Source organism: Carassius carassius, chromosome 45 (assembly GCF_963082965.1).
Source record: "Carassius carassius chromosome 45, fCarCar2.1, whole genome shotgun sequence".
Classification (NCBI taxonomy): domain Eukaryota; kingdom Metazoa; phylum Chordata; class Actinopteri; order Cypriniformes; family Cyprinidae; genus Carassius; species Carassius carassius.
The window spans coordinates 16,970,691-16,984,259 of record NC_081799.1 but is presented as its reverse complement, the minus strand read 5'-3'; the positions used below and the strand labels follow the sequence as shown (position 1 = coordinate 16,984,259).

At 37.8% G+C, this 13,569-nt stretch overlaps 1 protein-coding gene across 5 annotated transcripts in view; it reads left to right on the top strand.

Moving 5' to 3' along the window:
• Positions 1-452: 452 nt before the first annotated feature.
• LOC132127794 (roundabout homolog 2-like) overlaps positions 453-13,569 on the top strand; it is a 135,824-nt gene continuing 122,707 nt past the window's right edge. For 4 of the 5 annotated variants that reach the window (XM_059539901.1, XM_059539905.1, XM_059539904.1 and 1 more), the window contains exon 1: positions 454-974. In XM_059539901.1, the coding sequence (XP_059395884.1) occupies positions 818-974 (157 nt within the window). In that variant the 5' untranslated portion in view covers positions 454-817. Of the gene's footprint in view, positions 975-13,569 lie in introns of all 5 variants that reach the window. The other variant, XM_059539903.1, reaches the window with a different exon arrangement.

Below are 13,569 nucleotides of genomic sequence, written 5' to 3'. Positions count from 1 at the left end.
CATCACAGTGTGAGATCACAGTGGGCTGCTTGTTGTGAAAGGACAATGTAGCAGTAATTGACACATCAGCTTTTGCCATATTGTCAGACAGCTGGAGTTTTTGCTGTATCATGTTTGTTTGTTTGCGCGGGCGTCTGCGGGAATACATGCACATCTATACAGATCCGCCGGCGGGACAGTGTATCGTCCTGTTTATGTATGCCTCCAGGGATGATTATTAATCCAATAATTAAACATTTATTGCCAACAGCACCTGCTCTCCTTATATCGGTGACCCCTTGGGACTCAATCACACCATCACAGGAAGAGGGGAGGGAGGGCTGAGGGAGGAGGGAGAGCGAGACGGAGCGAGGGATAGTGGGAGGGGTGGGGAAAAAGAGCAGCGATTCGGGAGGGTCATCAGATAGCCAGATTCTTTCACACCAGCGAGGTGTTATTGTGCAGAAGGACAAACGTGTGTGAAGTTATGTGACTCCAGAACAAAGGACACAAGACCAGGACGAATTGAACACGTTCCACAAGAGAAGAACAACAGAAGGATGAATGAGGGGCACCCCCTTCATTGAGACACCCCCAACCACCGGCTCTGACAGCTAGTGAGAAAAGTTCTTCTTCTGCCTTAATGGACTTTTATTGTCATTTTCATGCTTCATCTGATTGTCTCCAATAGGACTCAGTTGAGGAAATAAGACTTTGTAGAGCGAGGAACTCTTAACACCTACTCTGAGAACGAGAGGACTGTCAAACACGTTACAGGAGAGACAGAAGAGCACATAAAAAGAAAGAGGGACCACGTCCCTCCGCAGCTACAGCCGAGATGCTGCGCTACCTGATAAAGACGCTTCTACAGATGAATCTGTTCACCGATACCATCCGCGATGCCACCAACGGAACCGACCTGTACTTCAACATCTCCTCCATCCCGTCGTTCAACTCGTCTCTGCTGGACTGGGCTAACTTCACTGGTCTCAATGGTAAGGTCTATTGCTCTCCTCAGTGTTTCACTGTAGAGTTAAGAGTCATGTTAAGGCTGAAATGTTATACACGGCAAACAGTGGTACCTACCTGATTTAAAGTAGTTTTGGTGTTCTAAATGTATTTATTTAGGTCAATTCAGCAATATGAAATAATTTTTTTGGACTTTAATAAATATATTTATATTTATTAATGTACGTATATGTGTATGTCAAATATTCAAAATGTATATTCAAGCATTAAGAGATTTTTAAAATACAATTTATAATGTAAACATGTTTTAATTGACATCTGCCAAAATTAATAAATGCTATAAAAGTATTAGTTTGTGTTAAATAGAACCTTATTGTAAAGTCTTAGTTTTTGATTTATTTCTTTTTTGGATTCTGAAATATAACTTTCAGTCTGACATTGATGTATTATGTATCACTGAGATCTTATGTTTCTCAGATCATCTGAAAAAAGTTTGCTTTATGTTGTACAGGTTAGGAGTGTGTATCAAATGAGTAGGTTTTTTTTTTGCTCAGATGAAATTTAATAACTGTGATTTTTGTTTCTTATAACCTGTTTTATTTTAGAATAATATTTGATAGAAGATATTTGTTGAGCACTGAGCACTTCTGGAGCAAATTTGATTTCAATAGACCTACAGTATATTATACCAGAAAGTTATCAGGTAAGAATTTGGTCTGAAAATGATTGTTTTGTTTCATTGAATTTGTCTCAAGCTTTCATGGTCTTTAGTTTCTGAACCGCAGTCAGCCAAACACACTCAGTGCGGCTCAATATTGATGGGATGCTTAACTTAATTTTCTAATCAATTGAGCATGGATCCTGTTGAAGATCTGCACGGAATATTAAATAAAAGGAATATTGAAACCCCCTAAAACTGTCCTGACCAGCAGTGCCGTGAAGATCTGATTTGAAAAGTCCTGTAGTTTTCCCTTTTATAAGCTTTCTGTATGTGAAGGATGTGGTGAATCTGTATGGATGCATTTCCTCCATTGTCACTGAGTGTGTGAGAGTGTCTTTAAGCAGTGTGTGTAATGGGAATCTCCCGCTGTGGAGGTAATGACAGAGAGCTGAGTGAGTGAGTGAGTATGTGTTAAGGTAATTAGGAGGAGGTTATTTTACCTTGATGCTCATTTAATGAGCTTTCATGCATGAGGCAGAGTTGAGATCAATAGCACATACTTTCTAAACACACGCCTCCATTCATACTCGTCACACTCACGGCTATTTTCTCAATCTCTCAAACTCTCTTTCTGTGCTGAAGCTCAGCTGACAGACTGACTCATTCACTTACTGTCATCTCACATGCTGCCCATTCCATCAGCTCTCATTCTCATGCCTGTCTTTTGTTAAGAACATCTGACTTTCCTTTCCTTTCCTTTCCTTTCCTTTCCTCAATCCATCCATCCAACCATGCAGCTATGCTTAATTCTTTTTCTTTCTTTCTTTCTTTCTTTCTTTCTTTCTTTCTTTCTTTCTTTCTTTCTTTCTTTCCATTCATCCATCATCCATCCAACCATGCTTAATTCTTTCTTTCTTTCCATTCATCCATTTTTTTTCTTTTCCATCCATCCATCCATGCTTTACTTCCTTTCGTTTTCTTTATTTTATCATTCCTTCCTTAATTTTCTTTTTGTTCTTTCCATACATCCATCCATCTATCTTTCTTTCCATCATCCATCCATCTTTCTTTTCCATCCATCCATCCATCCTTCTTTCTTTTATCCTTCCTTCCTTAATTTCCTTTCTTTCATTCTTTCCATCCAAACAACTTTCCACATTTTCTTTCCCATCCATCCATCTTTCTTTCTTTCTTTCTTTCTTTTTTAGTAATACATCCTTCTTTTTCTTACTTTCATTCTTTGCATCCATCCATTATTATCTTTTCTTCCTTCTTTTAGTCATTCTTTTCTTTCTTCTTTTAGTCACACTCGTATTTCCTTTAGACACTCTTTTCTTCCTTCATTCTTTTATTTCAAACTATGTATCCATCCACCTATTATTCTTCTGCTTCCTACATTTTTATTTTCTTCCTCTCTCTTTCATGTTGATACTCCTCTTCATATCCTGATGGTTAACTTAATGATCTCTAGACTCCTTCTGCTCTGTTTCAATGTACAGTTTCATTCACAGCTGCTTTGTGGAAAGAAAGTGAGAGAGAAAGAGAGATTGACAGAGAGAGAAGAAAAGAAAGAGTAGTTTTGTTCCCCCAGAGATTGTCATGAGGTAAATTTGCTTTTGAAATGTACCTAAGAAAAGAAGCTTATCTCAGCTTGCGTTATCTGATTTAGTGAGCAGTGATAATACTGAGACTGTAGCACCACTGAGACCTCTGCTCCCTCTGCGCGTGTGTCTGTGTGTGTGAGAGAGAGAGAGAGAGAGTGAGGGAGTTTGGATGCTACATGATCAAAACCAATACTCCCCCTGTCCTTCTCCCCAAACACTGCCAACACTGCACTGATTGAAAGCACAAAACACACTCAAACACACACTGCCCAGCTCTGGGCAGCACCTCTCCATCTGCTGACAAATATGAATTTGAATTTTGCATCATGCTGTGTGAGTTTGGCCTCCCGTGTGTTTTTGCGTGTGTTGTAATATATAATAAACAATAATATTGTTTGTAAATTGGTTAAAATGAATATAGAATTCGATCCAATAGCTTCAGAGTTTACGGGTAATAATGATGATAATTCCTTACACATATATAGAGCTTTTCTGGGTACTCAAAGAGCTTTGTGGGTACTTCCAGCCCAGTGTGTGTGTTTACGTGTTTTTGAGTAAATCAAGAGATGTGAGAGTATTACACCTGATTCTTTTGTTCTATCTGGGCATTTCATATCCGTGCTGATAACCAGAGAATTTGTCCACTGCATTCACCAATACAATGTGCTGATTTCTACGAAATGAGTACTCAGCCGGCTGCTGGCCCTCTAAACTAATCGAAGAAGGGGGAAAATCAATAGTGCCTGATAACTAATACAGGAAGTAATGGTGAATTCACAGAGAGTCTATAGGACTCTTATAATGCATAGTTGCAGTGTGCAACGTCTCTACATAATTTTTTGTTAGACAAATCCTTGTGTAAAGGTACCATACCTTATAACACATATAACCATAGCTTCTGCCAAAATACGATTGAAACTGTGATAACTTACATTAGCTACTTTTAACTAGACTACAAATAAGAGGAAAAAAAAGTTTACCATGGTAATTTTTTTTAAGGGTGAGGGTAATGCATAGCTAACCAGTGTGTCTCTGTCTTTTCTTTATTTCTGCCGCAGTATTTCAATTTTCATATTTGGTGCTTTTTGATTGCAAAAGTCTCCTTTGTGTTTCTTTTCGTCTCAGCTGTTGCCAAAATGAAAGTCCAGACCCCTTTGATTCGGTTTATGTAACGTTTTCTGTTTTTCAGAATGGTAATTGACTCGACGCAAGAAAATGAAATTTTCCGTGACAGTCCAGCCTGTCATGACAGCTTATTTCAGTGACTAATCTGACAATGAATATAAATTCATGAATCTACAATGAATAGTGACAGCAAATGAGTTTTACCATGTGAGGAAGCGCTTGCACCTGAGGCCGTGGCTGCGAGGTTTCCAATGGATTCCTGTGCTTTCACATCAACGCAGTGTCCTATTGTGCGCTGAGTGTGTGAATGGGTCTAATATACACATTTTAATGAGGCCACTCGGTTTCAATGTGTGTCAGAGGCAGTGACAGGCCATCCTCTCGCTTTATAAATCTCATTTAGTTTGTTCGCAAACATACTGTATATTTAAGGCAGTGTAATTTTGCAGGTTTGATTCCGTCAGAGCCGAGTCAGCACTTCCATACTGTGCTGTACTTTAGTATGTACATCATTTTGTATTTATGTTTAGTTTTGTTAAGTCATTTCATGTAGTTTTTGTGTCTATAAGTGATGATGCAGCACAGAAGAGCTGTGTAATTTTTTTTTCCTTTTCCTTTTCTTTTTTGTCTATTATTAATCCATACTGCAGTAGGGGGCTGATCCCATGTTCTCTAATTGGCTGTGTTGTTGTCGGGGGTAACGGGGCTGTGTTGTAATCCTGCTGTGCTAATGTATGTGTTTGTGTGCTCAGAGAGGTCAAGTGGGCTCAGCCCTCCCTCATCTCACGGGTCTTTTACTCCCTCCGGGCTTAAATAAGGCATCTTTAGGGCAAAAAACCTTCTACATTTATCATGCTTTGGTGCTTGTTCATCTTCATTCATGGTCAGATTTGTCAGCATTCTGCTGTGTGAATGAATAACTGGAATGAAAGAAGAAATAAAAGACAAATTCTTCAGAAATGTAGCATTGTAACCGCACTATATCTTAGTATATTCCATTAAAATACTGTAGTTATCCTTTGTCATGGCATGATGCATGTCTATTTTTATTCATTTTCAGGAAAAGAGAAAGAATTATGCAATAAAATATAACTGCAAAATAAATCATTACTTTATACAAATTCTTCAAAACTTACCGCTGTAACAGTAGTTTCTACCAAAATACCATAGATACTGCTGTAAAACTACTAGATGAAATAAGAGAATGGGAAAAAAAGTGATTACCATGGTAATTTTTTTGTAAGGGGTCTTAAATTGGATAAAGATTGATAAGAACCCGTTTACTCGGGCAAATTATAAAAAGTAATAACTTAGAGTTACTCACCTGTGTGAGACCCTTGTGTGAATTACAGGAATGTTCTTGATTCATAATAGAGTTCTGCATAGAACTCGAATGCCTGTGAAAGTGAAGTAGTAGTTCATATTTCTATAATCACATGTTTATCAGTTGCAATTTAGAAAGCTGATTTCTGGTACACATAGAGAACATGTTTTATTACTTCTAGCACTTCTTTCCAGAATTGTTTTCGCTGTGACTTAGTTCGGCTGTACTACAGTTTATCAGCTAATAAAATCTTAACGCCTCCTTTCTCAGCTGTCAGATAAAGTCTAAATGGAACAGCATGGACACACGTCCAGCTCTGTTTATTCGTAATACAACCTGGAATGCAAATCAGCCCCACACCTGTACCCATTCCAAAGGCTTTCACCGTCATTAACAGACTAATCGTATGTGCTGAGACACACACACACTCTCTCTCTCTCTCTCACACACACACACACACACACACACACACACACAGTTTTAAAGTGACAGAGGTTAATTCCTCAACCACCCATCATTAAATCTGACCTTTTCACTGCAGCCTGAGACAGTTCAGTTGGTCAAGCTATATAACAGCAGAGGAAGAGAAGATAATATCAGATAGAGAGACTATATCTATCTGTCTGTCTGTCTGTATGTCTGTCTATCCTTCTGTCTGTCGGTCTGATGGACATAATTTAACACCACTTCTTCTCTCCTTCCACCTAATCTATATGTCTCTCCATCTGTCTGTCCCTCTCACATTATTTCAAGCTATTTCTCTCCCCTACATCAGTCCTTCAGAGCGTCAGGCTATGAATAACATTGTGAGGAGCGATGTGTCACGTAGCAGCAAATGACTGTCATTTCTGCTCCGGGGCGGACAGATGAGCTCCCTCAAGCTTAATCAGACACAAACTTATTCACTCTATATCCTGCACAACTCCTCCCTGTCGCTGACAAGCTAATCCAGGGTTTTAATAGCCCCCGTGGCTCTGGATGATATGCAGAGTTATGTACATATCAAAACGTGCATGGAAATCAGTTACCGACTCCCATCTGCATGTGTGAAGGGGACTAGCACTGGAAAGGCGGGTTCTCGAAAGACCTGGCAACCCAACGGTGTTCACATGCATATGCAAATGACTCCAAAATGACCCTTCTCAATTTCTTCAGTAGTCTGAGGATTTTAGAAGGGTATTGCAGATGTGGGCTTGAAGAAGGAAACAGATGTATAATCGTATCACAGTACTGTACATGCCATATGATTTAAATTCAATTAATGCACTCCGTTATTAATTACTAAAATTAGGAGAATAAAATACAACTGAATACTCACGAATGTGTGTTTTGTGCCTGTTTATATATGTTTAAGTGCATAATTATGCGCCTTAAGTAAGATTAATGACAGCGGACATGTCCTGTTTATTTAAATGCTAACCTGTCAATCAACCTAGCAGTGCAGCAAATAAGTATTTCTGTCTGTCTTTGAATATATTTCATACTGTATGCTGATACCATTACATCGCCTTGAATGAAAATCCCTCAAAAATGTATTAGATATTTCAATTACAGCACTGTATATTGAATCAATTTATTTGTGGCAGAGTAATACAGCTGTGAGCCGAATTGAACACTGTGTCATTCCTCGTTGTACGGTCCTTTGGGGGAAACTCAAGTAGGTGTGAAGTCAATGAAAGTGTGGGGCTCACTGTGTCGATGATGGAGGGCTCAGGGAAAGGGGTCCTGACCCCAAACCCTCCTTCTCATTGTTACATAGAGCTAAGTTAATTTATTTGTTTCTGTCTGACACAAGTCAATGACAGAAGCCCATGCTGCCTGCAGCCCAGCGGTCTGGTCCGCAACCCTACACATCTGCCCCTCTGCTTTCTTATGCAAATTAAGGTGATTCCTCTAGCCATAATGGAGAGCTTCGTGTATATACACATAGATGTGCATAAGTTCACTCATGCACGCACACACACACACACACTTACATTTGCATACATTTATGCATATTAAAATCACATACATTTATGCATATTAAAACTACTGTTTACAGAGCTAAACGGTGGTGGTGGGGGGGGGGGGTACATATAGAATGACATCCATTTGCATGCACATTATGGGGTAGTTTGTAAAAAGCAAACTTCTTTTTCTATTGTCTGCGCTACTGCAGACTGTGTGGACAGAAAAATCATGAATATTCATGCAGGCGCACTGATTTGCACAAGCGGTTTAACAAATTAGATGTTCTTTTTGGAAGATTAGTAGAAATCATTTAACTGTGACGAGTAAATGGCATGCAAGATTAGATGAAAGCACTTGAATGTTTGTCTCATAACTTGTCCTAAGTTTTTTGATAGATTTTAGCATGTGTACATAACTGTTTTGAAAACATCGACAGTCAATATGCCGAAAGTGATTGTGTTTAAGCATAGAATTATTTTTCTAATTCGTTATAATGAACATGAATTCATATATATATATATATATATATATATATATATATATATATATATATATATATATTCAGTTTAGCCTAAATATATGTGTAATGTGTAATGATAGTTTATCATGTGCTGTGATTTATGGCTGTGGATTTTTTTGGACTATTTTAGTCTTTGTCAGGATGTGATTGCAGTGGGTATTGATTGATTAACTTGTATCGTTAAGAGCCCACTGATTAGAGAGAGCAGACAGGATGGATGAATCTTTCTCTCCGTCTATTGAGAGCCGAGGCCTGCAGTGAACCTCATCCAAGCCAATCAATGTGTATTTCACACTTAAACACTAATTAAGTCGTTAGAGGGCAGCAGTGTCAGTCCTGCTTGGGTGCTTGCACACACCACACACACACACATTTACCCTCCTCATGGGAGTGTGTGTGTGTGTGTGTGTGTGTGTGTGGAGGGGGGGGCAGCAGGGCGATATGCCAGCAAAAAACCCTTGTGTTATCGAATATGCACACTCACACACTCTCCTGTGTTGTTAATAACGTGTGTAAAGCTGTGCTGTGCCATACATTGTAACATATGCGGGTCTAATAATCTGACTCATAATCACTCTAAGGACTGCTGCAGATCTGAGAAAACAGCGAGCGTAAACAACAACTGTAAACTAATCTCCACACGCTGTGCCGCTGAATAATTACACATCGAGCTGTGTCACATAGCTGCAGATTAGAGTGCAGAGTCCATGCTTGAGAAATTCAGTTTAGAGGATGCTGTTGCAATAGTTCATTGATGGTGACACATGATGTTAATTTTTAAAATCCTCAGCCATAAATCATAGCACATGATGAAATATTGTTACACATGTCTGCTCATGTATCTGCAACATCATTAAATATAGTACACCGGTTTTGATTTATAATGGATGAAATTTATATTGAAAAATAAAAAGTCCATATTTATATGTTAGGTTAAAATGTGTTTAAAAGAAATTTTGTTGGTGTGACCGTTTCCTTGAAGTTTTCCACCATTTTTAATTGCGGTTTCGTATTTTTGCAGTTGCTCTTAAATAGTCCTGCTGTGTGACAAATTAATTTTTAAAGTAGAAATTTGCAGGTAGACTCTCAATTAATATGAGGTCTTAAAAACGGCATGATTCTTTTTTTTTTAAATATAATATAGCAGGACACCACAGTTAGTTTGCAGCTGATCTGTTCATTTTTAATTTTTCAATAAATAATTAAATTAGTATAGATATTTGAAAAGCTGTCAAAAACTAGTTAACTGTGCATTGACTGTGGTGCTTTTTGTTGTTGTTGTTTCAGTGGATATTTAGTGCTGTTTGTTATGGGAAGCCTACTCATTATTATTATTTCTCATACTTAACCTTAACCTTTTAGTATTAAACCTTTGCTTTTCCTTGCACCATTTATGCTTTAAACATCCTAAGCTAGCAATACTCTATTAAACACCTATAACATCATAGCAACCTGGAATTGTGAGTTTCATCATAATTTTCTCATAATTGCATGACATAATTGCATCCTAAGCTAGCAAAACTAGCAATACTCTATTAAACACCTATAACATCATAGCAACCTGGAATTGTGAGTTTCATCATAATTTTCTCATAATTACATGACATAAGCTCGCAGTTCTGACTTTTTTCCACAGAATTGTGAGATATAATCTTGCAATTGCAAGTTATAGTCAGAATTGCAAGATAAAATTTTGCAATTGCAAGTTTATATCGTGCAATTCTGACTTTATAACACAATTGCAAGTTTATATCTTAAAATTATAAAATATCTCATTTTTAATTCTAACAGCAAAAACAGAGTCAGAATTGCAAGATAAAAGGTACAATTACTTAAAAAAAATAATTGGCAGAAATGGGCTTCCATAATGAAATGTAATTAATCTTTAATTAAACACTTCATAGTTTCATTATAATGGTCTTTAGTTGATTGTTTAAAGAAAAGGTGTGTTCACCTGAGAAAGATACTACTGTTTGCAAAACGCACGATTAGTATTCAGTCTCTGTGATACTGCAGAGAACCTGTAAGATCCTCAGTGTAGAGGATTGTGGGGAAACCTTTGCAGCATCCTACAGTGCTGAAAATCCTGCCAGGGCTGGAGAAAAAAAGAGAGAGAGAGAGAGACAATAGCACACATTACCCAGAATCCTGGAGTGCAAATCAGGTGCAGGGCAGAGGGAGCTTGAGTACCTGATTCAGAACAGAATCTATTCTGTTCAAAGTGGCCAGATCCACAACCAACAACTGAAGAGAGAAGAGCAAAGCGGAAAGTCTTCGAGTGGCTGAGAAAGAGGGGGAGATGGCGTCAGAACGGGCAGAGGCCGGCAGAGATGCCCTCTGTGTCCCAGCATCTGATCGAAATTTAATAAGTGTATTAGGATTGGCAGCTACACTCTCTGGCTGCCCTGGACATTAGCATAAAGCTATTTATTAGTCTGATTTCCCTGGCTGAGAGCGACCCGGCTCCAACTCGCACAGGGAGCACGCGTTGCCATAGCAGCGGCAGAGCGGAGTGGCCAAGTGTTAGGAGAGGAACGTGCGAGAGAATCTCGACTAGTCATTTTGCCAAAGGACGATGAAAGTGGGGTGGAAGAGATTGAAACGAGAAGGCAGGGAGGATTAAATGAAAGTTAGATTCGGGGAAAAGGTTGAATCCAACTTAGTCCTGCTGTATCACCTGTGGGAGAGCTTCAGGGGATGATGCCGTCCAACAGCTCACCTGTAAAGGCCTGGGATATTGTGTTCTAGAGCGCTGTTGAGACACGCATTTAGATAGCACTCTTGTTTTTTATATGATGACTTTTCATTTTCATTTCATTTTTAATAATTTTTATTACTTTTTGTTTTTAAAATAGTTCTATTTACCTTAATTCTTATAATAATAGTTAATTAATAGTTAATAATATTATTATTATTATTATTATTATTATTATTATTATTATTAATTTCAGTTAGTTGCCAAGACAATATTTCTCATTTTCACTTAAATGTATATATTTATAAAAAAACATTATATGTAACAACATCAACAACAACAAAAAATAGTTCTGGTAAAGCCACTTGAATACTTGTTGACACCAGAGCTCATTTAGTAAACATTCAAAGATGAACATTAAAATGAAGTTTGTTTAATAAGAAAAAATAAAATGTTCTTCTAAGGTATGTTAAAACATATTACAACTAGACATTTCCCAAAAGTATTTTCACCTTATGTAAGTAAATAGGAATGTTAGAAAAAAAATTAGCATTATTGTGTTATTGCTACTGTTCTGTAAAGATGTATCTGCAAAGATACATTAAAGATCATTTATTTCTAAGACTGTTTATTTGTTCATGCTTGTACACAGTGGGTTTCTATGGTTCTGGGTATCGCAACAGGTTAGTATTTAAACTGATGAAGGGTTGTTGCAGGTCACTAATCTCTCATTCTCTTTTAACGTTTCATTGTCCTGCACCTTTGAGAGTCCACATTAACCTCCTGCTGTGGCCAATTACAGTGCTAATACTGGACCTGAAGGTTTCCACCCCAGCAGGCCATTGAATGTAGGAAGGTTTTGAGGTGTGTGTGATTGCAGAGGAGTGTGTCACCACTGATGACTGTGTGAACCAAAGTGCTTCTCCTCTCCTTTTCCCATGTGTAGATAGAGGGATAAGATCTGGTCTGATTCCCTCTCACACATCTGTAATGAGATTGGACGGCTCGAAGCTCATCATTATTCCACTCTTAAAGTGTATTAGGTGAACTCATTCTCTCTCGCTCTTCCTCTCGCTTTCTTCGGGTCATTTTCAGTCACACTTGATTTAATGCGATTATCCTCCAGCACAACTCAGCACAATCTCAAATGTGTATAATGAAATGCTGCGAAACTATCAGCGAAATTTATTACGATGTAATTTTTGCTGTTTAAAACACTACTTTTTCACGTTCAGGTAGTTTACGAAAGAGCTTGCATTCAAAAGTATGTGCTATTCTCTGGTCACTTTGCAATTTAAATGTTAAAGGTGCATCATATTTACTTGCCAAAATTTAGTTGGCGGAATTCCACTCGACTGGGAGCTTCGCACTTCTCATGCAGATTTTACTTTATTTATTTTTTTCCTGAATACATTTAAAATGAAAGGTCACATTTTCTACAGTATATCATATTTTTTTTATATATTTTGATTCACAGATTGAATCTAAAGTGATTCAGTGAGGTGCAAAATGAGATTTTCCGACATTGATGGATAGTCAGGTATTTAGCATAACTAGAAAACTGTGATTGAATATTTACCAAGGCACTTAGCTACTTGATAACTGAATCCGGTCCATTAAATGGACTTCAATAATCACAACAGCTTATGCTAAAATGTTTGGTTGAGTGATAAACATGTATAATTGGGTTCTGTAGCTTTGTATAGCTTTAGCCGCTCGGCCAAATGACACCGTTGACCCAAAACACAATTGCTTCAACTACATCCAAGGCACATCGACACTCAACGCAGTAGGATGTCTGCAGTGTTAAGCCCACCCTGACAGACGGTTTTTGAGCACAGGTTGCATTTGGATTCAGGCTGGCTGTGGGGAGCTGGCTTTTGAGACACACTGTCACTATAAAAGGTCAGCTTCTATTGATTTGAGTGAATAACTCATGATGGCGAGATGAAACGGTGAGGGGGCAAGGAACAGATGCACAAGAATTGTGTCTCTTCTTTCATTTGTCACACCAAACATACAGCACATGACCTCAGCAAATTACAGTTCAGTAAATGTCAGATTGAGTTCTTCAGTGACTCAAAATAAAGGTGTCGTGGTCATGATATATTTGGAAACAATGGAAAACATTTTAAGGGTCACCACTGATAATGAAAGTATTTGAGGAGCAGAAATAAATCAGAGCTTATTGGGGGAAAATATGGCCAATATTACCCCCCAGTATCTCATTTGTTGTCTGTGAGCCTATGTTGCACGCAATTTCTTATCCTGATCAGTTGTTCCTCTTTCTCAAAGCAACCTTGCATCATCTTTCTTTTGACCACAAGGGGGCAGTGGTCATGAAATGTTCACATTGATCACTAATGGACCATTTTTTTAGGCTGTGAACACCATTAATCTAATAAAATGTATTAGTAGTAGTAGTTGTTGTAATTATTTATTTTCTAATTAGTTACGTTTAAAACTTGAACCCTGGTGTTTTTGATACAGCTGCTTAGAGAGTGACTGTAAATTTGACATTTGCCTCTCGTGACTTTCACAGTCAATCCCTATTACATTTTTTGTTTGTGCATTTTTCTTAAAATTGGTAGAGGTTTTTATTTATTTATTTATTATTTGACTTGATTTTATTTTATTTGTTTACGCATTTCACGTTATACTATCGTCTAAATCTCACTAATATACTAATATCAGTACAGGCTATTTATCAAAAACTACTGTTAATTATTTTTTCATAGCCCA